The sequence below is a fragment of the Sorex fumeus genome, unplaced genomic scaffold (genome assembly GCF_029834395.1).
Source record: "Sorex fumeus unplaced genomic scaffold, SorFum_2.1 ptg000153l, whole genome shotgun sequence".
Lineage (NCBI taxonomy): Eukaryota > Metazoa > Chordata > Mammalia > Eulipotyphla > Soricidae > Sorex > Sorex fumeus.
The window spans coordinates 1,858,493-1,881,979 of record NW_026606210.1 but is presented as its reverse complement, the minus strand read 5'-3'; the positions used below and the strand labels follow the sequence as shown (position 1 = coordinate 1,881,979).

General features: G+C 59.4%; 1 protein-coding gene across 1 annotated transcript; it reads left to right on the top strand.

The window, feature by feature from the left end:
- The first annotated feature begins 7,012 nt into the window (after positions 1 to 7,012).
- On the top strand, positions 7,013 to 23,009 carry ARHGAP8 (Rho GTPase activating protein 8). The gene is made up of 14 exons (XM_056107077.1): positions 7,013 to 7,049; positions 9,572 to 9,718; positions 10,248 to 10,335; positions 11,816 to 11,947; positions 12,055 to 12,141; positions 13,472 to 13,570; positions 14,254 to 14,364; positions 15,577 to 15,650; positions 16,320 to 16,397; positions 17,244 to 17,372; positions 17,499 to 17,602; positions 18,983 to 19,234; positions 21,747 to 21,864; positions 22,873 to 23,009. The coding sequence occupies exons 1-14, from the start codon at positions 7,013 to 7,015 to the stop codon at positions 23,007 to 23,009; spliced, it is 1,593 nt and encodes a 530-aa protein (XP_055963052.1).
- The last annotated feature ends 478 nt before the right edge of the window (positions 23,010 to 23,487 follow it).

Sequence of the window (23,487 nt, the reverse complement as noted above, 5' to 3'; positions counted from 1 at the left end):
AGTCCTGGATTCCTCATTCTCCATAGCAGTGATGATTTCCACATCTTTCCTCAAGCCGGCCTGCCTCTAGGGTCGCCCTGAGGTTTGTAGGGTACTTGAAACAGTACCCATTAAATCCCTGCTCCTGTCATTTAGACAGATCCCCTGACTGTTCCCTGGAAGGGGGCTTTGGGGTCCCATAGTTTGTTTTTCCTGTCTGCATGAGGGGTAGACCCTATTACAGAGAGGAAAGACTTATCTGGATTTATGCAAACCAACATAGTGCCATGAAACATCAAAAAACATACTGAAGGTACAAAAGAAGAGAAAACCAAGCATTTCACTTTACTCACAGAGATGTAATACACCTGTTTGCTGTGGGTCCTAGTCAGAGAAGCTAAAGTCTGTAGAAATAAAGCATACCGTTTAACATGTTTTCAATCCCATGTGAAAAACTTTAACTTCTCATTAATAAGAGCACTGTACCAGGAGTCCAGCGTACAGTTTAACATGTCTAATTAATTTAATCCCATGTCAAAAACTCTTGATTTCCTGCAATTTTTGAAAAATTCAAATATCTAAGAGCACTATAACAGGAGTCCGGATAATCCGTCCAGTATCTTTCCCATAGATCTTACAAAAAGGTACTAGAATAATTCTGCATGTGATTTAAGGAGTTTCTTATAAACAATTTGACCAGTTCCTTTTCTTTAAAACAACCTCAAACCTTCTGCACATTCCTTAACATTCATTCTGTCCTGTAACTTTCCTTCATCTCGGTTCAAAACCATCTCACTTAACATGACAAAACTGTTCTCTGCAGTGCTATTTCAAAAGCATTAGATCAGTTCTATAGATTCAAAAAGCCTTAAAAATGCTCACAATTAAAGCTCTTACAAGGTAGCAAAAGATCACTTTACATTAGAAATTAACCAAGAGACATCTTAAAATTCTGATTTCTAGGACAACACAGATTCAAAGATTAAAACACTCATAGATTACCATGAAACAGAAAGGATTTCACACTTAAGTACTAAGCTCTCTGAAGGTCAGGACTAGGTTGATACCTGGAGACAAAAGTTGGCATGAAATAAAGTTATCATAATAATAGCAGGCACTTTTAAGCAATAGACAGGCTGATTAACAACATAGTAAAATTTCCCACATTTTCCATGCAATTCTCCATTCATATCTCAAATTTTTACCAAGGCACAATGCTCACATCTGAGATCAATTATAATTTTTGCTAAGTACCTCTAGAAATTTTAGTTACCAAAAGTCTCAGAGATCAAATAAAACCACTGGTAGGATAAGTTTTGCAACCAACTTTATAACTCTAGAAACTCATATTTTAAAATAAACATGAACCTGTTTTTATGTACCACATTATTTCAACTCGCAAGATATTCTAGGTCATTCTAATCCAATGCAGATACAAATATATACATTGATATAACAGCATAAAACCCATGAACCACCAATTAATATAAAACATGATAAAACCTTTGGCTTAATTTCAATAGTTCTTGTACCTTATTTAAAATCATGAGCTTTCTACAACAGGTACTTTTAACAATTCCACAAGAATACAAGCATGCTTTCAGACGCAGAAAAAGCCCTTTGTTTTTTTACCAAACTTTGATATTAGCATAAGAAAATACTTGAATTGCTGTGTAAACACAAAAAGGATGGCAACAATCTATCTTTCCCACCGCCCCATTAGGTAGTTTCCCCCACTCCAGGGAGGTGGATGGCGATGGGCAGGAGAAGGAAGGAAATGGGGACCAGGCTGGTTGGTCTTAGCAGCAGTTTATTACATGGAAGTGATGTATGTCATGGAGGCCCCAGGATCTCTCAAGCACGTGCACATTTGTTCTCTCAGTTTCTGTCCTCAGCCCCATCTTTCCAAGTTCTCTGACCCACAGAGAGCCCTGAAATCTCCCTTATATAGATCATAGTACCTCTGCAATATAGTGGTGCCATCAAGAGGAGTTACAGAAAGAACCTTGAGGCAGCAAAATGTACATTGTTTCTTTACATCTGCAGGCCAGTAATTTTGGCCTGGGGAAAGAAGATACAAAACCACACTGAAACCTTTCACAAGCACTTTCACAAGCTATGAGCACTTGGGCTTGCGTCCCAAAGACCAGTCTGCTAGAGCTTGGAATCTACATCCCAAAAGATCAGGCCTGGCTAGATCTGCATATCTAAGAACTGCTAGGATTCTGTGAGAAAAGGGACCTGCCTCTTACAAATTTTTCATAAAAGTTAGCTGAGGCTTGTAAGATAAGTTCTTGCTTTCTCTAAACTCTTGTTTCACTTTAGTTTTAGGTTCTAGTTCCATAGCTCTTCTAGATAGTACAAGATTCTTAAGTTCAAAAAGGATTTCAACTGTTAATAACCATTAATGTTCTTCCAATAAGAAATTTTGATTGAGAATTCTGCTTTCTCTGTAGGTAACTTTCTGATAAGAAATCTTCGTTTAAACCTTGTCTAGCAAGTTCCAGAAACAACTACACTTCTTAAATCCCTAGGTTGCATATCACTCACTGACTTCTCTAGAATTAGTACTTCTGAGTTCAACCTGGTTCCAGCACTCGAGTGTTCCACACAGACACACAGACAGACAGACACAGTCAGACAGACGGACACAGACAGTGAACTGACGAAAACACCACACGTACATGTGCACATATCTGCAGTTGACCGATCTGACCCTTCAAAAATGGCAGGGAGAAAACTGATGGACTGAGAAAGGAAGAAGCAGTCCCCAGGGCAAAGAAGCCCTGTCGGCCGATTGGGAACAGTGCTCCCCGTTTCCCAGCCTGACCAGTCAGTCGCCTGTTTGTTCAGAATGGGTCAAGAAAGAGCTTTTTGTTGATATAAGCCGGCAAAATAAACTATGACAAAGATGTTAAAACCTAAGGTGGTCAGATGTTAGATGTTACCATATTTTGGTCAAGGCTAGTTCTGAGGCAGGGAGCTAGTATCATAATCTTGCATTTTCCTGCCTCTTCTGCTTTGATAATCCTATTTCTTTTGTTACCTGCAAAGATCTGACTGCAGAATGATCTGGTAATGCAAACTGCCATTCACTGTATATCCTTCCCAATATTCTAACTTATACTCAGGCCACGTGGTGTTACAGAGGTCAACAAGATATTCCTTATTTAAACTACCTACTTGGAAGCTCTTTCAGTGTTTTAAGGAGCAACCCATAGGAGAATGTTTAGGTACTGATGTAGAATTTCCCATATTCCCTAATTGCAAGCAATAATCTATGAAAAAGATGGTTCCTTGGCAAAACTTTTCTTCAGGTCTATCCAAGGGGACTCGAACCCCTTTACTCTGGCTTCTCCCGAGGGGACTCTAACCCCCTGTAAATTGGCCTTCACTTTGGCTTCTCCCAAGGGGACTCTAACCCCCTGTATACCCTGGTCTCTGCCGAGGGGACTCAAACCCCCCACTAAATTGGCCTTTTGTCAGAGGCTCACTGGATTTGGACCGTCTCCACCAATGGCCTCTGCTTCCACCACAGGCGTCCCTGGGCGGACCTGGCATCGGGCAGACCCACAGCTGTGTGCCCGAGCCTAACCTAGTGCTGTGGTCTTAAACTCTCTCCTTGAAAAAGTTCTGCCTTCTCTCAGCTTGCTACATCTTCCCTGCTTTTGCTGGCTCGCTGCTTTTCTCAGGCTTCTTTACCTGCCTTTTACCCTTTTTTTTTCTTTCTGTCTTACCTCTGGACTGCCTTCATTCATTAGCATTTCAAATGACCTCTAGCTGATTTTCTAGTTAGGCTGGGGAAAAGGATTTTCTAGTTAGACTGGGGAGATTTTCTGTCTGGAAATTGATCTGCTTTAGTTTCCCAGAATCTTCACACTATTGGGCTTTCCTCCCATTCCTCCCATAGTGGACGATGACCCAAGACAAACGAAGGAGGGGTGCCTCTTTGCAGAGACCATCAGGGTGCTCATGCACACACACATTCACACAGAGGTTATCACATTCCTCCCCCTTCCCCCTAGAGATTTCCAAGGGAGCATACCTCCACAGCAGATTTTCCACAGATTACCTCATTCCTCGTGGATTTCTTCACTGCATCTGTCCCTTCGTGGTCGCCATCTGATGTCGGTGGGCCCCACGGGTGACTTATGTGAAGTGGGGAGGAGAAAGACAGCCACTTTCTCCCCACCCGCCTCTGCCACCCGGAACCCTGGGTAGGCTAGGACCGGTAAAGTCTGCAGTGAGCACCTGCTCGGCACGGGCCTGAGCCCCGCCAGCCCCACAAGGTGGCTGTCAAGCCACACCTGAAGTCCGCTTGATCTTCTCGGCACGGGAGTTAATCCCCGCCACCCGATTGCTCGGGGAGCCACGGACTCAAGCTGGGGCGAGAATTTGCTCTTTGCAGGAAAGGAGAGACCAGTCCCAAGCCTTACCCGAGGTCTCTGGGGTTCTTGTCTCGCTCGCAGAAAAGAATTTCAGGAGTAGACAAGCAGTGAAGTAAATAGATTTTATTTGGAGGATTTTTAGGTATGGAGGGAGGGAGAGAGAGTGAGAGAGTAAAGTTAGACACAAAAGCATGAAAGTACACATCTCAAGAGGGGAGATGCGGGCGACACATGTGCTCGGGAACCACATGTGCTCGGCCACGTGGGCGCAAGCAGCACATGGGCTCGGGCAGCAAATGCGCGTGCTTCCTTTGTTCAAGGTGGCCTTTATAGGGTTCCTCCAACCTGCCCCCACGTGGGGCTTCTTCCCAGGTAAATGTCCCGTTGCTAAGGAGGTTGCCAGGGAGGATGGGAGTGGTGATGGTCTTCTTTGAAATTCCTTTCCTGGCCTTTTGTTCCTAGAGGAGCTTCTTTGGGTCTGTTGCTGGAGCCAGGTGAGGGTTTTATCAAGCCTTAGTTCCTGTTTTCCTATTTTCTGCAGGGCTGGCTCTTATCATTGCCTCGGGAGGGGGCCCTCCCTGTCTACCTGCCTACATCAGGGGGACCCGCTTGCTCTGAGCTCAGTGCTCAATCCCAGAGTCAACTCCGAGTTCCGTTGCTGTCTCTTCCGACCCAGGGTCTTGCTGCCTGTGGCCGGTCCTGGGGCTGAGGTTGGGGGGCGCCCCCGCACTCAGGAGGCTGTGGCAGAGTTGGGGCAGAAGCGTGGGCTGCTCTCTTGTTTGGGGGTTCACATCCGGGCCAGCTTGGTGCCCAGGGGACCATACCGGGCCAGGGGTCTCGCCTAGGGACCCCCCACGCAAACACACTCCAGGCCTTTAAGCTGTTGCCCTGGCCCCAAAGTAACTTCTGGGGTGCCTGCAGGCGGTGACCCCTCAGCCACGAGCATCTCTGGCTCAGAGGCAGATACACGCACGAAGGAGCACCCCCCCCACCCCAGCCCTATCAGGACACCCCACACCCTCCTCTGAGTGCTCTTCTTCCCTGGACCTCTGCCTGCGCCAGTGAAAGGAAATTTGGCGCTAATTTGCCCAAGGTAAGTAGGTGCTAATTTGTAGCTACAGCATCGGGGTAATTGCTGTGAGGGTCTATTTGTGTAATGTGCAAATGTATTTTTATAGCAACAAACCGTTTGGCTGTGAATTATAAATAGAACCGTTGGGGGGAGTTGAAGTCTGAGCTGGGCTCCCAGGGAGCAGGCCAGGGGGATCCAGGGACAAGCCCACCCCCCGCCGGCATCTCTGCTTCACTTCCATGGGCTCTTGGCACTTCCCAGTACCCATCGCAGGGGCCGGGGAGCAAGTGCCCAGGAGGGAGCCCCCCCCACCAGTGTCTCACGGACCAGCCCTGTTAACCGCTGACTCTGGGAGACAGAAGGAATGGGGTGCTGCATGCCCTCCCACCACGCCACCCTGAGTCCTGGTTGGAAGAAAACAGCTTGCTTAACTGGCTCTTAAAAGGACACCCTCCCCCCTCCCCCTCCCTCCCTCCCTCCCTTCCTTCCTTCCTTCCTTCCTTCCTCCCTTCCTTCCTTCCTCCCTTCCTCCCTCTCTCCCTTCCTTCCTCTCTTCCCTTCCTTCCTTTCTTCATTCATTCCTTCAGGTCTTTAAGCTGTTGCCTTCCCCTCCTTCCTTTTTTCATTCATTCATTCATTCATTCTTTTCTCCCTCCTCCCTTCCTCCCTTCCTTCCTTCCTTCCTTCCTTCCTTCCTTTCCTTCCCTTGCTCCCTTCCTTCCTTCCTTCCTTCCTTTCCTTCCCTTGCTCCCTTCCTTCCTTCCTTCCTTCCTTCCTTCCTTCCCTTGCTCCCTCCCTCCCTCCCTCCTTCCTTCCTCTATGCTCAGGGATCACTCCAGGGGGCGGGGATCCAGGTCCTGGAAGTGGTAGGGATGGACCCCAGGTCCACCACGCCCCACCTACTGTCCCGTCCGTCTCTCAGGATCTAGGCCCCAGAGCCGCTGTCAGGCTGCCTGTCCCTCTGGTCACGCATCTCCAGCCCACAGATGAGCTCTGGGGGAGGGGGGGGCCCTCGTGCTGCCCTGAGGGTGGGTGCGGTGCAGGACAGTGAGGGTCTCCGGCTGGGGGGACCTGCAATGGCCTGGGCTCTGGTGTCCGTGCAGACCAGGTGACCTGGGCCATGCCCAGAACTTGCCACGTGGACGGTTGAGTTTCTCACCTTCACTCGGGGTGGGAGGGGGTACCGGGTGGGCCCAGGGTCCCCTGCCTCGTCTTGCTGAGCTGGATTTGGACGGTGGCATTGGGTGTGGACCTGGTGGGACTTGCAGACAGTGACCCGCTGCCGGCCGGAACCTGACCCCCTGGCACACCCCGAACCCCCTCCCGCCACCCCATCTCAGGAGCGGGGACTCCTGGTCAGGCCCCACGGGGCAGGGGGGGGATGCAGGCTCAGACCCCGGGGGTCCCGGGCAGGGGCTGCTGTGGCTTGGGGGTCACTGGGGGCTGACCTGGGCTCCTCGGCCCTGGAAGGAACTGTCCCGGTCTCTGTGCTTCTCCCTCAGGGTGTCGGAAGGGACCTGCCTGGGTCCCCAAGAACCGGCCAACGTCTGGGTGTCCCCACCCGTGGGAGAGCATGTCCCAGCTGGAGCTGGAGGAACTGGCTGAAATAGGTACCGCTGGGGCGGGACCGGGACTCGGCAGAGCACACGTGCCCCTCCGGACGGACAGTGGCACCCCGCGAAGGGACAGGGCAGCCTGGGTGTGTCCACTGCCCACCTTCCCCCCAGGGCAGCTCGGGGTGTGTCCACCGCACACATCCCTCCAGAGGGCAGAGGAAAGGGCCTTCCCAGGCCGGAGCTGATTCAGGTCTGAGCACGGGCTTGCAAGTGGGCGCGGGTTCGAGCCCGGCGCCGCGTGGCCCCCAGCAGAGGCAGGAGCAGACCCGGGGCCCACGCGGTGCAGGAGCGGCCTCTGCGCACGGCCGGGCAGGGCACGAAGCAAGGAGCGGCAGTGCGTTTGCAGGAGCCTGCAGACGTGCTTGTGAGCAGTGACACACCGCGGAGGAATGCGACACGCAGCGCGGCCGGGAGCTTGTGCACGTACAGCCCAGGAGACTCGCTCCCTGCAGGGCAGCCGCTTTCCAGACCCGCAGAGCCCTGCCCCCGCCCAGTCTCGCCCTCCAGCCAATCAGAACTGTCGCTTCCTCACCTTCAGCCAATCACAGCTGTCACTTCCTTCCCAGCCCCACCCTTCACCCAATCACGGCTGGAGTTTCCTCATCCCCCGCCCCTCGCCCAATCACAGCTGTAGCTTCTTCTCCCTGACCCGCCCGTCATCCAATCACGGGTGTAGTTTCCTCATCTCTGCCTTTCACCCAATCACAGCTGGAGTTTCCTCTCCCAGCCCCACCCTTCACCCAATCACAGCTGGAGTTTCCTCTGCCCCCCCCCGCCCCTCGCCCTATCACAGCTGTAGCTTCTTCTCCCTGACCCGCCCATCATCCAATCACGGGTGTAGTTTCCTCATCTCTGCCTTTCACCCAATCACAGCTGGAGCCCCCTTCTCCCTGACCCGCCCATCATCCAATCACGGGTGTAGTTTCCTCATCTCTACCTTTCACCCAATCATAGCTCTGCCCCCCCGCCCCTCACCCAATCACAGCTGTAGCTTCTCCCGGCCCCGCCCTTCAGCCAACCACAGGTGTAGTTTCCCCGCCCACTCACCCATCACCCAATCATAGCTGGAGTTTCCTCATCTCTGCCTTTTACCCAATCACAGCTGTAACTTCCTTCCCAGCCCCACCCTTCACCCAATCACAGCTGGAGTTTCCTCTTTCCCCGCCCCCTCGCCCAATCACAGCTGTAGCTTCTTCTCCCTGCCCCGCCCTTCAGCCATCCACAGGTGTAGTTTCCTCATCTGCCTTTTACCCAATCACAGCAGGAGTTTCCTCGCCCACGCACCCATCACCCAATCACAGCTGGAGTTTCCTCATCTCTGCCTTTTACCCAATCACAGCTGTAGCTTCCTCTCCCAGCCCCGCCCTTCACCCAATCACAGCTGGAGTTTCCTCGCCTAGCTCTGCTTTTCACCCAATCACAGCTGGAGTTCCCTCACCCGGCTCTGCTTTTCACCCAATCACCCCCGCGGCTCCCTCCCCGCCCACTCGCACCTGCAGCGCCCCCTTTGCCCACGTGGGGTTTCTCGACTCTGCTCCGGGATGAGGACAGCGCTGCCCAGCAGCCTCTACAGTGCGCGTCGCAGGGACGTTGTGTCCATCTCTTCGGGTCTGTGGTGGGGGGCGTGGGTGCATCTGCAGCCCTGAGACCCACCTGTCACCCCGGGCGGGGGACACGTCCGTCCCCTCATGCTGTCACAGACCCAGTGGACAGGGGCGAGGTCCTGAGGAGGGGGCGTGGGACTGGCCTGGAGGCAGGTTCCTTGATGTGGAGGAATGTGTGTGCCCTGCACCCAGGGGACACTCAAGCCTGGCTTTGCCTTGGGAACCACTGCCAGAATCTATCACACACACACACACACACACACACACACACACACACCAGCCCTGTCCGTTCTAGGGTAGGACCCAGGGGCTTGTCAGTGGGACCCCAGCCGCTGGTGCCCTCCTTGCTGTGCCCATGTTTTTTTCTGGCGGGGACACCAGCCCTGGGGTGCAGCCGTGGGGCCCTGATACCCACACATAGCTTCTCCCAGGGGAGACACCAGTTGCTATAGGCCACCGCGAGCCTCTGGTGGGACCCGGCAGACCCGTCAGCTCTGCGGGCTCCGGTGGCCACTGGTGTCTGCAAGAACCTCGCTTACACCCAGGAAGACTCAGCAGTGGGGGACCCTCTCCCCGGCCCCACTGGGGCCTCCTGCCCACTGCCAGTGGCCGCAACTGGGCATCAATCCACGTGCACCCAGTGCTGCTAGGGACAGAGGGGCTTGTGGGGGCGTCCTCCCACCCCACCCCACCCCACCCCGATGGGCTTATTTCTCTGTAGGAGTCAGCCTGGGAGTGGCGGTGACAGTGTGGGCAGGACTCAGAGATGGGCGCTGGGGGGTGCCCAGGAGAGGGGGGTGTGGGGGGGGCAAGGGGAGGGGCAGTGAGACATGTGACTGCCCTACAAGGTAACCCCGGGAACACAGCACGCGTCCCCCCACCCCCCCTCTGCCCCTGCCCTGTCTGCTGCAGAGTTGCAAAGAGAAGAGGAGGAGGCAGCCCTGCTGGGCACAGCCTACGGACCCTCGGAGACCCCCGCGGTGGCGGAGGAACAGCTGGCGCTGAGCACTGACCACCCATTCTACGATGTGGCTAGACACGGCTTCCTGCAGGTGGCAGGTGGGGTCTGGGCCCGGGGGCAGGGGGGCGGGGGCAGGGCTGAGGGGGGCTCACGGTGCCATCTCATACTCACTCTGGGGACATGTGCTTGAAGGAGACCCACGGCCACTGAGGACTGGACAGTGTTTATTTATTATTTCTTAAATTTATTTTCACTTTTTTTGGGTCATACCCGGCGATGCACAGGGGTTCCTCCTGGCTCTGCATTCAGGAATCCCTCGTGGCAGTGCTCGGGGGACCCTATGGGATGCTGGGGATCGAACCCGGGTCGGCCGCGTGCAAGGCAAACGCTCTCCCCACTATGCTATCGCTCCGGCCCTGAGGTCAGTTCTGTAGGTTTCAGTTCAATGGGCAGGCGACCCCTCTGTGGGCTGAGCCGGGACCCCGTTTTCTCTGAAGCCAGGTGGCTCCTGCATGCAGGTCCTGGACAGGAGCTGGTGACGGTCTGAGGGGATGCCCGTAGGGGTGCTTCCTCGGCGAGAAGGGGCCCGGGATCAGCGCTTGTGGGGCTGACACTCTGCTCCTGCAGGGCAGGACCGCTGCGGGCAGCGCGTGGTCACCTTCAGCTGCTGCCGCCTGCCCCCGTCCCACCAACTCGACCACAGGCGCCTGCTGAAGTAAGTCTGGCCCACGGGCTGCGCGCGCACCTCACTGCCCGCCTGGCCTCCCATGGGCAGACGCACCCCTGCATGTGCTGCCCGTCCAGGACATATGTACCATTGTACTCACCCCTCCCCAGCACACGCCCCTCCCTGCCACACACGCACCCCTGCATGTGCCCTTCCCACCCACAGTCTCAGCATGTGCCCCTCCCTCTCACACAAGCACCCCTGCACATGCCCCTCCCTAGCACACATGCACCCATGCATATGCCCCTCCCTGTCACATAATGTACCCCTGCATATGCCCTGCCCACCCACACACACCCAGCATGTGCCCCTCCCTAGCACACACGCACCCCTGCACACACCCCTCCCTATCACACATTCACTCCTGCACACACTCCATCCTAGCATACGTGCACCCCTGCACACACCCCTCCCAGGCTCACACGCACCCCTGCATGTGCCCTTCCAACCCACGCAGACTCAGCATGTGCCCCTCCCTGTCACACATGCACCCCTGCACACGACCCTCCCTATCAAAAATTCACCCCTGCACACTCCCCTTCATAGCACACATGCACCCCTGCACACACCCCTCCCTGGCTCACACGCACCCCTGCATGTGCCCTTCCCACCCACACACACACACAGCCCAACAAATGCCCCTCCCTAGCACACACGCACCCCTGCACACGCCCCTCTCTGTCACACACTCACCCCTGCAGTCTCCTCTCCCAGGCAGCCCTGGTGCACCCCCACAGCACACACTCCTGCTCATGCCCGTCCCCAGCACACACGCACCCCTGCAGGGCTCCCCCTCCAGCACATCCCACCCAGCCCTCGCAGGGTGGGTGGACCCGAGGCCAAGGCTGATGCTCAGGAGCCGAGCAGGGCAGGGCTGGGCCACTGGCCACCAAGCCCAGGCCAGGGGACGGGACCTTCTCCAGCACAGTACCAGCAGCGCCAGACCCCTGCACTGGACTCGGGGGAGGGTCTCCAGGCCCTGGGGTCCCCTCCCAAGCCTGAGCCCCTGGGAGAGCCTGCATCACTTGGTGCTCGCTACTCAGGAGGGCCGGGCCCCTGGGGTCCCCCCTCGTGTTCCCCGCACCCCTGTGGCCGCCCTGGGAGGGGAGCCCAATGCCCTCACACTCTCCCCACGGTTCCTGCCCTGCCATGCCTGCGGCCACGGTGTCCAGCAGTGTCCTCCCAGCCGGCTGGCGTGTCTTCGTGACACCCCAGTTGTTCCGCCCGGTGAACCTGCCATCTCTGACGCCCAGAAGCTCGGCTGTCCTGGGGAGCCCGTGGGGGCGCGTGCCCTCCGGAGCCCCCGCCGCAGTCACTGCTCCCGAGACTGCTGAGACCCGACTCCACCAGAGGCCTGGTCACGCGGCCCCGAGGGGCCATGGAAAGGGACGGCGCCTGGGACCCTTTGCCCTGTGCGCCGTGAGCCGGGCCTGCGGGTGGGCCCGGTGGCAGCCGCCTCTCTGCGCAGGTACCTGGAGCACGAGCTGGCCCTGCACGGCGGGCGGGAGTACGCGCTGGTCTACTTCCACCACGGGCTGCACCGCGGGAACCGGCCCTCGCTGCGGTGGCTGCAGAGCGCCTATGGCCAGCTCCAGCACCGGTCAGCGGCAGCCCCACGCCCCAGGGGACACGCGAGACCCGGGCGGGGGTGGGGGAGGGGCCGCGGTCGGGGTCCCGTGTGCAGCCACGTCCCCCCTGCGCCCGCAGGTACAGGAAGAACCTGAAGGCCCTGTACGTGGTGCATCCCAGCAACTCCCTTCGCGTCCTGTGGGCCCTGCTCAAGCCCCTCGTCAGGTGCCGCCCCGGGACCCCGCTAGGGAGCACAGTGCTCGCGGCCACGGGTGGGGGGTGTACTGGGCGTGGGAAACAGATGCTCACAGGGGGTCTCCCGACAGCGATCAAAGGCCTCCGGACCCTCCCGGCCATTCCCGGCCTGCTGGGGTGTGGCTCAGCGTGAAGGTCCGAAGGGGCGGTGCTCAAGGCCCCCCACCCTGTGTCGGGGGTTGCCCGGGTCACAGTGACGGTGCTGGGACCCCTGAGGTCACACCCCGCCAGACTCGGGACTCCTGGTATCAGGGACCGGACTGCAGGCGCTGCGTACAAGGTGCCTTCAACACCACACCACGACCAGCCCACATGGGAAGGTTCTACACAACACACACTCGCTCACACTCACACACATACTGGAGTACCCACGGAATCGCACACTTGCAACGACATACACACACACGCAGACACACTCCTGCACGCATGCTCACAGTTTGACACTCACACACAGGCACTGGTACACTCACACTCAGGTGCTCACACACTCATACACACACTTAGGCACTCCCAGTGACACAGTCACACAATGACACGTACATTCAGACACTTACACACATACTCAGACACTGACATACTGACACACACACTTGGACACTGACAACACTCACACACAGACACTGAGTGATACACTCACACACTTAGACACTGACACACTCACACACTTAGACACTGACACACACTCACACACTGACACACTCAGACACCGGCACTCACACACTCAGACGCTGACACACATACTGACACATACACACACACATTGACACACCCAGACATCGACACTCAGACACTGACACCCTGACACACACACTGACACACTCGCGCACACTCACCAGAACTCAGGACCCTGTGGGCATGTCGCCCAGTCTGATCAGGAGTCAGGGTGGGCACCGGCCGGCCCGCAGGGGCGGGGCATGAGTGTGGGCTGGACCTGTGTCCCCTCCGGCTGGAAGGGCTGGACGCCAGGTCGGGGGAGATGGAGAATCAGAAGCAGCTGGCCCCTTCCCAGCCAGGTCTGCGTTCCAGGGGGCCCGGGGGCTGAGGGGGGAGTTTACAGAGGGGGGAGGGGAACGGAAGTGGGGGGGCTGGGTTCGCCCTGGGGGCCGCCCATGGGGTAGGACTTGGGGAGCGGCAGCTCTGGCCACAGCTGAGGCCCGTGGGGACACCCCTGAGCCCGACCTTGGGCGCTGGCTGCAGGGGGCTGCAGGGGGTCCCATCACTCCCCCCCACCCAGCCCCGATTCATGGCCAGTCCCTGCAGGCTGGGCGGGCTCGCGGTCACTCTCGGCCCCCTCCCGCAGCCACAAGTTCGGGAAGAAGATCACGTACGTCCACTCCCTGCGTGAGCTGCAGGAGCAGTTCCCCGGCCTGCAGCTGACGGTGCCCCCCGAAGTCCGCCGGTGCGTGGCCGGGACCCCCGTGCGTGCCGCCCCCCAGGGCTGTGGCCCGGGACCCCCGCCCACCCTCAGCTGCGGCTCTGAATGTCGGGACCGTCCTGGCCTTGGGTGACGGTGCCTGAGGGTGCGGGTCCCCTCGCAGCCCGGCTCCCGAACGCTGTGCTGTCATGGGTGCGTCGGCCTGGCCACCCCCTGCCCTTGGCACCTGCCTCTGGGGGCTGGTTGAGGTACCAGGGCTGAGCTGGTCCTCGGGCGGGTGAGGTCCGTGTGGGTGCAGTATGTGGTCCCATACTCTGTGGGGAATTCCCTGGTGGCACCAGATCCCGCTCCCTGCCCCCATGATGGGAGCCCTAGGTCAGTGATGCCAGGGGCCGGAGCAGGTGCTGAACCTAGTGGTGAAGGCACTAGGAGAGGCTCAGTCAGGGAAGGCTTCCAGGAGGAGGTGGCTCCTGGAGTGACTGTTCGAGGGAAACCATGCAGGGAGGTGTCCAGCAGAGGGATGTCCCCTGGAGACACCGGGGGGGGGGGTGGGGGACAGTCTGGTCACGGGTTGGCAGGAGGGCCGAGCAGATGACCCTCCTGCCTCCGCATGGCCAGCGCAGGAGGGGTTTGGAATGTGGGGGGGGCAGTGGGTCTGCTCGGGGCCTTCCCCCGCGGTCACGGCTGAGCCCCCGCTGTGTCCGCAGCTACGATGAGGCGCTCCAGAACCTGCACCAGGGCCGGCCGCCTCCTCCCGCCAAGACGCCTCCACCTCGGCCCCCGCTGCCCACCCAGCAGTTTGGCGTCAGCCTGCAGTAGTGAGTGAGGGTGGGGGCGGGGCCGGGAGAGCTGGGGCGGGGCCAGGGAGAGCTGGGGCGGAGCTTGGGCGGGGCCAGGGAGATCCGGGGCGGGGCCAGGGAGGTCGGGGTGGTGTCAGGGAGGGGCGGGGCCATGGAGAGATGGGGCGGGGCCAGGGAGATCAGGGGTGGAGTCAGGGAGGGACCAGGGAGATCCGGGGCGGGGCCAGGGAGGTCGGGGGTGGGGTCAGGGAGGGGCGGGGCCATGGAGAGATGGGGCGGGGCCAGGGAGATCAGGAGTGGAGTCAGGGAGGGGCCAGGGAGATCCGGGGCGGGGCCAGGGAGGTCGGGGGTGGGGTCAGGGAGGGGCGGGGCCAGGGAGATCCGGGGCCGGGCCAGGGAGGTCGGGGGTGGGGTCAGGGAGGGGCGGGGCCAGGGAGAGATGGGGGCGGGGCCAGGGAGGGCCGGGGAGAGGTGGGGCGGGGCCAGGGAAAGGGGCGGGGCGATCTGGGGCGGGGCCAGGAAGAGCCCAGGACTCTAGAGCACTGGCCTAGCAGGTGGGTGGCCTAGGTCCAGCCTAGGTCCAGGACCTGCACCGCCGCATGAGCGCTGTGAGCCACCAGGCACACCAGCCTGAGGCTCCCGCTGGCTGGCTGGGTCGGCTCTGGGGTGGTTCTCGGACCCAGGGTCAAGCTCAGACCTCCCTCCCCGTCCACGCATGTCTGCAGTCCAGTGCACGTGGCTTGCATCAAGCGGGTTTTCGTTTCCTTTAGGGGCCACACCTGAGCACCTCGTCCCAGCTCGGGGCCCTAGGGTGGGTCCTGGAGGTGCCGAAGGGACTACGGTTTGACTGGGCTGGAGCTCTCAGTCGGGAAGTGGTCCAGAGACCCCGGTTCTGCTTACTCCGCTGGGCACCCCTGTGTGTGCTCCCACCTCCTCAATGCAGTTTCCTCTGCCTTTCTTTCATCTTTGTGGTGCCGTTCGTAGCCGCACACCTGCAGGGCCTGGGGGCACACCTGAGACCCGCACCTTCTTCAGCCTGCAGCCTGTTCCCTCTTTCGTCTTCTGCAGGCTCCTATTCACCCCTCAAAACCCCGCCCAGAAGTTGCCCCTGGAATGCCCTGCACTGCAGGGCCGCCCTTCCTGGGAGCCAAGCCGAGGGTCTCTGACTCTCCTGGGCTCCCCGCACCCCGCCACAGCCGCCCTGACAACCTTCGCTTTCTCTCCTCACAGTCTCAGAGACAAAAATCAGGGCGAACTCATTCCTCCTGTGCTGCGGTTCACGGTGACGTACCTGAGAGAGAAAGGTGAGTGGGGCTGGCACGGCCCTGGGGCCCCCAGCAGCCAGGTTGCCGCAGAGACCAGAAACCCCCGGGCTGGGCTCCGGCCACCTGGGTTTGGTTCCTGCTGGCTGTGTGATCTTGGCCCTGTTCCTTGCTGTCTCTGTTTCCCTGGCTGCCCAGTGAGGTGAAAAACAGAACAGAGTGGTCCTCTGGCCTAAAGTGGGGGGCACAGCAAAGACTTCTGGAGCAGGGATGCCTTTGACCCCCAGTTCCCACTGTGGCAGCATCTGTCACACGGAGGGGCGTGGCTGGTGCCTCCCCAAGCCTCCTCAGGCCCACGTCCAGACCCACAGGGAGGGGACCAGGGTGGGCTCTGGGTAGACTCTGTCTTTACTTCGTAGACTCAGAGAGGGCCAGTGCTTTCGCAAGGTCACACAGCAGGCATGGAGCAGAGTCGGGCGGGTCTGTCCGACTGGCATATGGGTCCCTTCTGGGACCACCAAAATAGAAAATTCAGTGGTTCTGTGTCCACGATAAAGTTTACTTGGGGGGAGAATGAGGAGGCGGGTGGGGGTGAGGGAACTGGACTGGAGAGCTTCCCCCACCAGCCTCGGGCAGGAGAGCCCTGGAACGTTCCAGAAGCCCCGTGTGCTGGTATCCTCGAGGTTCCTGAGGCCCTCTCCCCCCCGCCAGGGCTGCACACCAAGGGCCTATTCCGGAAACCGGCCAGCATCCAGAGTGTCCGCGAGGTCCAGCGGCTCTACAACCAGGGTGAGGGGGCCCCCAGGCAGTCCGCGTTTCGGGGTCACCTGAACCCAGCACAGGTCACCAACATGGGGACTCTTAGCCAGTGCTTATGGTCACGTCTGTGCTCGTGATGACAGCCTTTTCTTCTGTCGATGTTTTGTTTTCTTGCTTGGGGGCGTAGGGGTCACACCCAGCAGTGCTCAGGGCTGACTCCTGGCTCTGTGCTCAGGGCTGACTCCTGGCTCTGTGCTCAGGGCTCACTCCTGGCTCTGTGCTCGGGACTGACTCCTGGTTTTGTGCTCAGGGCTTGCTCCTGGTTCTGTGCTCGGGGCTCACTCACTCACTCAGGGGACCTTGGGGGTGCTGAACCCCAGTTTTCCATGTGTGCAGGGCAAAAGCCCTCCCTGCCCCTATTCTGTCATGCCTGGCTGTCATTGCTCTATTTTATTTGCTTGTTTTGTTTTGGGGGTCACATCTGGCAGTGCTCAGGGTGACTCCTGGTTCGGCTCAGGGCACCATATGGGGGTGCGGGGATCGAACCCGGGTCAGCTGTGTGCAAGGCAAGAGCCCCCCTGCAGCCTGATCTCTCAGCCCGTTTATTTTTTGTTTTTTTTTTCCCGTTTGGGGAACTGAACCTGGGCCCCGGGCCAGGGCCGTGCCGCCGAGCCGTATGCCGGCATCACCCTTCCTTTCCCCGTGAGTGTCCCAATCTCTCCGAATTCCCGCTCTGCATCTAGGCGTGTCCCAGGAGCTGTGACCACCTCCGAGGCGTGGGTGAACCAGCCACAGTTCCAGGCGTCTGCTGACACCCACACTGGGGGGCCGTGGGACCCCCGCAGCCCCCAACCACCCCTGTGCTGTGCCGAGCAGGGAAGCGGGTGGACTTGGACGCCTACGGGGACGTGCACGTGGCCGCCGCGACCCTCAAGGCCTTCCTCCGAGAGCTGCCGCAGCCGCTGCTCACCGACGAGGTGCTGGAGCAGATTCTCGGCATCACCGGTAGGGGCGGCCACCCCGGGCCCAGGGGTGCAGAGACCCCACAGAGGGCAGCACCGCCACGGCTTCTCCCCCCCTCCCGCGCCCCCGTCCCGGGGCGGGACCAGGAAGGGCCTCCTGTCGCTGCAGGGGTGGCGAGCAGCCTGCGCGTGACCCGCTGCCGCCAGATCGCGCAGAGCCTCCCGGAGCACAACCACGCCGTCCTCAGCTACCTCGTGGGCTTCCTGCATGAGGTGGGTGTGTGGGCCGGGCACACTTCCGCGCGCCAGCCCCCACTTCCTGTCTTCGAGCCCACACATTCTGTCCTCAAGCCCGCGCTTCCTGTCCTTGAGCCCACACATCCTGTCCTCGAGCTCATACTTCCTGTCCTTGAGCCCATGCTTCCTGTCCTCAAACCTGCACTTCCTGTTCTTGAACCTGCACTTCCTGTCCTCGAGCCTGCACTTCCTGTTCTTGAACCTGCACTTCCTGTTCTTGAACCTGCACTTCCTGTCCTCGAGCCTGCACTTCCTGTTCTCGAGCCCTCACTTCCTGTCCTCAAAACTGCACTTCCTGTCCTCGAGCCTGCACTTCCTGTCCTCGAGCTCAGACTTCCTGTCCTTGAGCCCGCACTTCCTGTTCTCGAGCTCAGACTTCGTGTTCTCGAGCTCAGACTACCTGTCCTCGAGCCTGCACTTCCTGTTCTTGAACCTGCACTTCCTGTCCTCAAGCCCGCACTTCCTGTCCTCGAACCTGCACTTCCTGTTCTTGAACCTGCACTTCCTGTCCTCGAGCCTGCACTTCCTGTTCTTGAGCTCAGACTTCCTGTTCTTGAACCTGCACTTCCTGCCCTCGAACCTATACTTCCTCTCCTCAAGCCCACACTTCCTGTCCTCAAAACTGCACTTCCTGTCCTCGAGCCCACACTTCCTGTCCTCGAGCTCATACTTCCTGTCCTTGAGCCTGCACTTCCTGTCCTCAAGCCCACACTTCCTATCCTCTAAACTGCACTTCCTGTCCTTGAGGTCATATTTCCTGTCCTTGAAGTCATATTTCCTGTCCTTGAGGTCATATTTCCTGTCCTCGAGCCCACATTTTCTGTCCCCGAGCTCACACTTCCTGTCCTCGAACCCATGCTTCCAGGCCTGTTTGGGCAGTAGGTGCTGATGCTGGTAGCTGACCCGCCCCTGACAGGCCTACTGCCCCAGACCTGGCTACTGGCCACCTTTCTGCACGGAGCCTGCCTGTCCCTATGTCCACTCCTGTGCACAGAGTCTGCTGGGGGCCCACACCGGGGGAGGGGGGACACCCCAACCCAGGATCAAGGGCCACCCTGAGTGATTGGGGGATGTGGCACGGGGGTCCCGCCCGCATGAGAAGCCGATTCTGTCCCTACCCAGAGGCCACAACCTGGACCCAGGCTCCCGGGGCACTTCCTGCCTCTTCCAGCTCTGAGGCGCAGGGGCTGCCCCTGTCTCCCGCCTCTTCCTTACTGGGGGAGGCACGGCCAGCGATGCTCTGTGCCCCTCGAAGACCCCCTCTGGCTCTGCCCCGCCTCTCCCTGTCCCTTTCATCCCCCACCCCTGCCCCTCCTGGGCCTGACCCCCAGGTGACCGTGCCGTCCCTGCCCCCAGGTGTCCCGGGAGAGCCTGACCAATGGCATGAGCAGCTCCAGCCTGGCCCGTGTCTTCGCGCTGAACCTCCTGTGGCGGGGGTCAGCTGAGCTGGACGCGCTGGTGCCGCTGCTCCTGTTCACAGAGCTGCTGATCGAGCACCCCGGGAAGGTCTTCCGCGCGCCCGGGGCGGGTGGGGAGGACGCAGGGGGCCCCACCCGCCTGCCTGCACCCACAGTGCCCCCGCGGCCCCTGCGCCCGGCACTTGCACAGGTGCAGACTCAGCATTAAACAGTCCCCCCCCCCCCCGGGCACTGCCCCTGCTGGTGCTTCGCCCCAAACTCAGTCATGGGACTCAGCCACGCTGGCCAGTGACTCCACTTCAGCCGCTGCTGGCCACGCCCGGGTCAGCCTTGTCTGCATGGGATGTGACTGGGCTGGGTCGCTGGCACCATTGGCCTGGCCTCTTCTGCCACACCAGGGCCCAGCCAGGCTCCTCCAGGGCCACAGGTGGGGAGGTCGCCGGACTGTGTGACCAGCAGAGGCCCCCATGGCAACCCCAGGACCCCAGAATCTGCAGAAATCTCCCAGATTCACCCTCATGGGTCCCCCTCAGCCCACCCAGTGGTGGGTGACAAGAGGGTGCCCTCAAAAAAAAATGGAGCAATAGCACATTGGAGAGGGCATTTGCCTTGCACGCGGCCAACCTGGGTTCGATTCCCAGCATCCCATAGGGTCCCCCGAGCACCGCCAGGAGTCATTCCTGACTGCAGAGCCAGGAGTAACCCCTGAGCATCGCCAGGTGGGACCCAAAAAGCAAAAAAGAAAAAGAAAAAAGAAAAAGAGGGCGCCCTCTGTATTGGTTGCTCCAACCTAGGGGGCTTGTCCAGTCTCGGAGCTTGGACAGCTGAGGCCCACGTACAGGCACCTGGGTTTGTGGCGGGGGTCACCAACGTCTGTCACTCTGGTGGGTCCACATGACAGATGGTGGGGGGGAAGGCTAAGAGCTGGGGCGCCCTGCTCTGATTGGCTAAAGGGATGGGCGTGCCCTGCTCTGATTGGCCAAGTGCTGGGGCGCCCTGCTCTGATTGGCTAAAGGGCTGGGCGTGCCCCGCTCTGGTTGGCTAAGAACTGGAGCGTCCCTGATGCCCTTCACTGATGCCCCCTACACCTTCACTGATGCCCCCTACTCCAGAGCCCGTTGCTGGGGTGCCCAGAAGCCACTTCTGCAAAGGGTCAGGGGGCCTCGTGACCTCAGCCGTGCCCAAGTCCGGTCTCCCTGGTTGGGGGACAGAGGCGGGGAGTGTCAGGCCCGACCCCGTCATGCTCAGGGCCCTGCCCCAGGCTTGTGCTCAGGAGTGAGCCCTGGCGGTGGTGAGGTGGCAGGTTGGAAATGGGCCCAGCCACAAAAACTGGAGCAATAGCACAGCGGGTAGGGTGTTTGCCTTGCATGCGACCGACCTGGGTTCGATTTCCAGCATCCCATAGGGTCCCCCGAGCACCACCAGGAGTGATTCCTGAGTGCATGAGCCAGGAGGAACCCCTGAGCATCGCCGAGTGTGACCCAAAAAGCAAAAAAAAAAAAAAAAAAAAAAAAGGCGCCTTCTGTATTGGTTGCGCCAACCTGGGGGGCTTGTCCAGTCTGAAGCTTGGACAGCTGACTGCAGCAAAGCTCGCTGACTGCATGGTGTCCGAGGTCACACAGCTGCCCCGTCCGCAGGCGGGGAGCCCAGCAGGCTGTGGGCCCATCTCTTGAGACATCTGGCTTCACACCGCAGCCAGGGCGGGGCGCTCCAGCTCTTAGCCAATGGGGGTGGGAGAACGCTCTGGCTCTAGCCAACCAGGGCGAGGCGCTCCAACTCTTAGCCAATGGGGGTGGGAGAACGCTCTGGCTCTAGCCAACCAGGGCAAGGCGCTCCAGCTCTTAGCCAATGGGGGTGGGAGAACGCTCTGGCTCTAGCCAACCAGGGCGAGGCGCTCCAGCTCTTAGCCAATGGGGGTGGGAGAACGCTCTGGCTCTAGCCAACCAGGGCGAGGCGCTCCAGCTCTTAGCCAATGGGGGTGGGAGAACGCTCTGGCTCTAACCAACCAGGGCGAGGCGCTCCAGTTCTTAGCCAATGGGGGTGGGAGAACGCTCTGGCTCTAGCCAACCAGGGCGAGGCGCTCCAGCTCTTAGCCAATGGGGGTGGGAGGCTGCTCCAGCGCTAGCCAACCAGAGCGGGGCGCTCCAATCCTTAGCCAACCAGGGCGGGACGCTCCAACTCTTAACCAACCAGACAAGGGCGCTCTAACCCTCAGCCAACCAGGGAGGGACGCTCCAGTTCTTAGCCAACCAGAGCGGGGCACGCCCAGCCCTTTAGCCAATCAGAGCAGAGCGCCCCAGCACTTGGCCAATCAGAGCGGGGCACGCCTAGCCCTTTAGCCAATCAGAGCAGAGCGCCCCAGCACTTGGCCAATCAGAGCGGGGCACGCCCAGCCCTTTAGCCAATCAGAGCAGAGCGCCCCAGCACTTGGCCAATCAGAGCGGGGCACGCCTAGCCCTTTAGCCAATCAGAGCAGGGCGCCCCAGCTCTTAGCCAACCAGAGCCAGCCCAGTGCTGCCCACTCCGGGAGCAGGAGGCTTTGCAGCGCCACGCACGTTTCTGAGATCTCTCTCAAAGCCTGCAGTCCCGAGAGGTGGCCCCGGGCTGCAGCTCCAGGAGTACGAGGATGCGGGTGTGCGCGATTCTGCCCCCTTGCCTGGGACCTGCGCAGCCCCGTTTCCACCTCCTGATCCACCGCCCAGGGCCTGATCGCCGCGACCCTGCGTGGAAACTGCACGTGGCCCGTTTCAGCTTTAGGACGATGCCCTGTGTGGCGTGGGAGCGAGGACTCCCAGGCCTCCATGGACGGGGACGTGAGGGGTCAGTTGTGCAAACGTTCCGCTCCCGCAGCCAGGCCCGCGTGCAGTTAGTTGCGGTGGGCAGGGAGCAGGCCAGCTGCCCAGAACTTGCAGCTCAAAAGGCACAAGGAGAGAATGAATCTCGTCCAGGGCCTCGAAGTCTGAGCAGAGTTCAGAGCGGTGGGACTGGGGCTGGAGCGATAGCACAGCGGGGAGGGTGTTTGCCTTGCACACGGCCCACCTGGGTTCAATTCCCAGCATCCCATAGGGTCCCCTGAGCACTGCCAGGAGTAATTCCTGAGTGCATAAGAGCCAGGAATAACCCCTGTGCATTGCTGGGTGTGACCCAAAAAGCAAAAAAAAAAAAAAGAGTGGTGGGACTGCCTGGGGAATGGGCCAGGTTGGCAGTTTTGTGGGGGCGGAGAGCAAGAATTGGGCACCCCACTTCTGGGGCCAGCTGGGCTCCCCACCATGACCTTCGTGCACCCTCTAGCTTGAAGGTGGAGTTCAAGGTGGACGCTGGGCTGCTTTTCCCTCTTCCATGGGGGCACACCCAGCAAAGTGCCGGGCTGGCCTCTGTACCAGGGAGACGCCATCCACGCTGCCACCCCGAGCTCCTCAAAGCCTTCCTCAGGCTACAGCAGCAGTGTCTTGCTTCTTCCTGCCACCAGGGGCTGGGTAGAGGGGACAGGACGTAGCAAACGGGCCAAGAGAGAGGTTACGACGCTTGCCTTGCCCGCAGCAGAGCCTGGCTTGCTCCTCCACACTGGGTATGGTCCCCCTGAGTCCCACCATGAATGATCCCTGAGCACCACTGAGTGTGGTCCAAAAACCAAAGCCGGGACCTGAAAGATCACACAGGGGTTCAGGCCATTTGCCTTGTACGTGGCCAACCTCAGTTCAAATCCCCAGCACCACACATGGTCCTTCAAGGTCCCACCAGGGGTCACGGCCGGTCACAGAGCCAGGAAGAGCCCCTGAGCACTGCAGGGTGTTGCCCTAACACTCCGACTCCGAACCCAACACACAGCTTTCATAGACCAGGCAGGCTCAGGAGACGGCAAGAAGAGACTTTGGGGCTCCCCGCCAATGGCTGAGGTTTGCAGGCAGCTTGAGCGTGACCACGCCGAAGAGGAGGTCTTGCTGGTGGTGTCTAACCAGATCTGAAGTTGATTCTAAGAACCCGAAATGCTCAGGGACTACCACCAGGTGGCGCTGTCTCCCCCCAGTGATGGCCCTGGGTGACCCAGCAGGAGGGAGGGGTTTCTGCCACTTGGGGGCCCCTTTCCAATGGCACACCTGGAGGGCGGTGGGCAGTGCAGGGGTGCTGTGTGGAGGCAGCTGTGCTGGTACCCCATGGGGCTGGACAGGGATCAGGCACCAGCAGGCACACACACATGCACGCGCGCGCGCACACACACACACACATGCACACACTCCGCCCACGCAGGCAGGACCAAGGTGGTCCTGAGCCAGGCAGCTGTGGCTCTCCGTGGCATCTGTGTCTCCTGCCCCCGTGTGCTGTGGCGAGGCCAGGGTCCATCATGGGTGTCCAGCTGGGCCAGGCGTGGCCTTCGGGAGAAGCTGGACCCTGGCACAGTGACCCTGCAGAGAAGCCGCCGGGCCACTATACCCAGATGCCAAG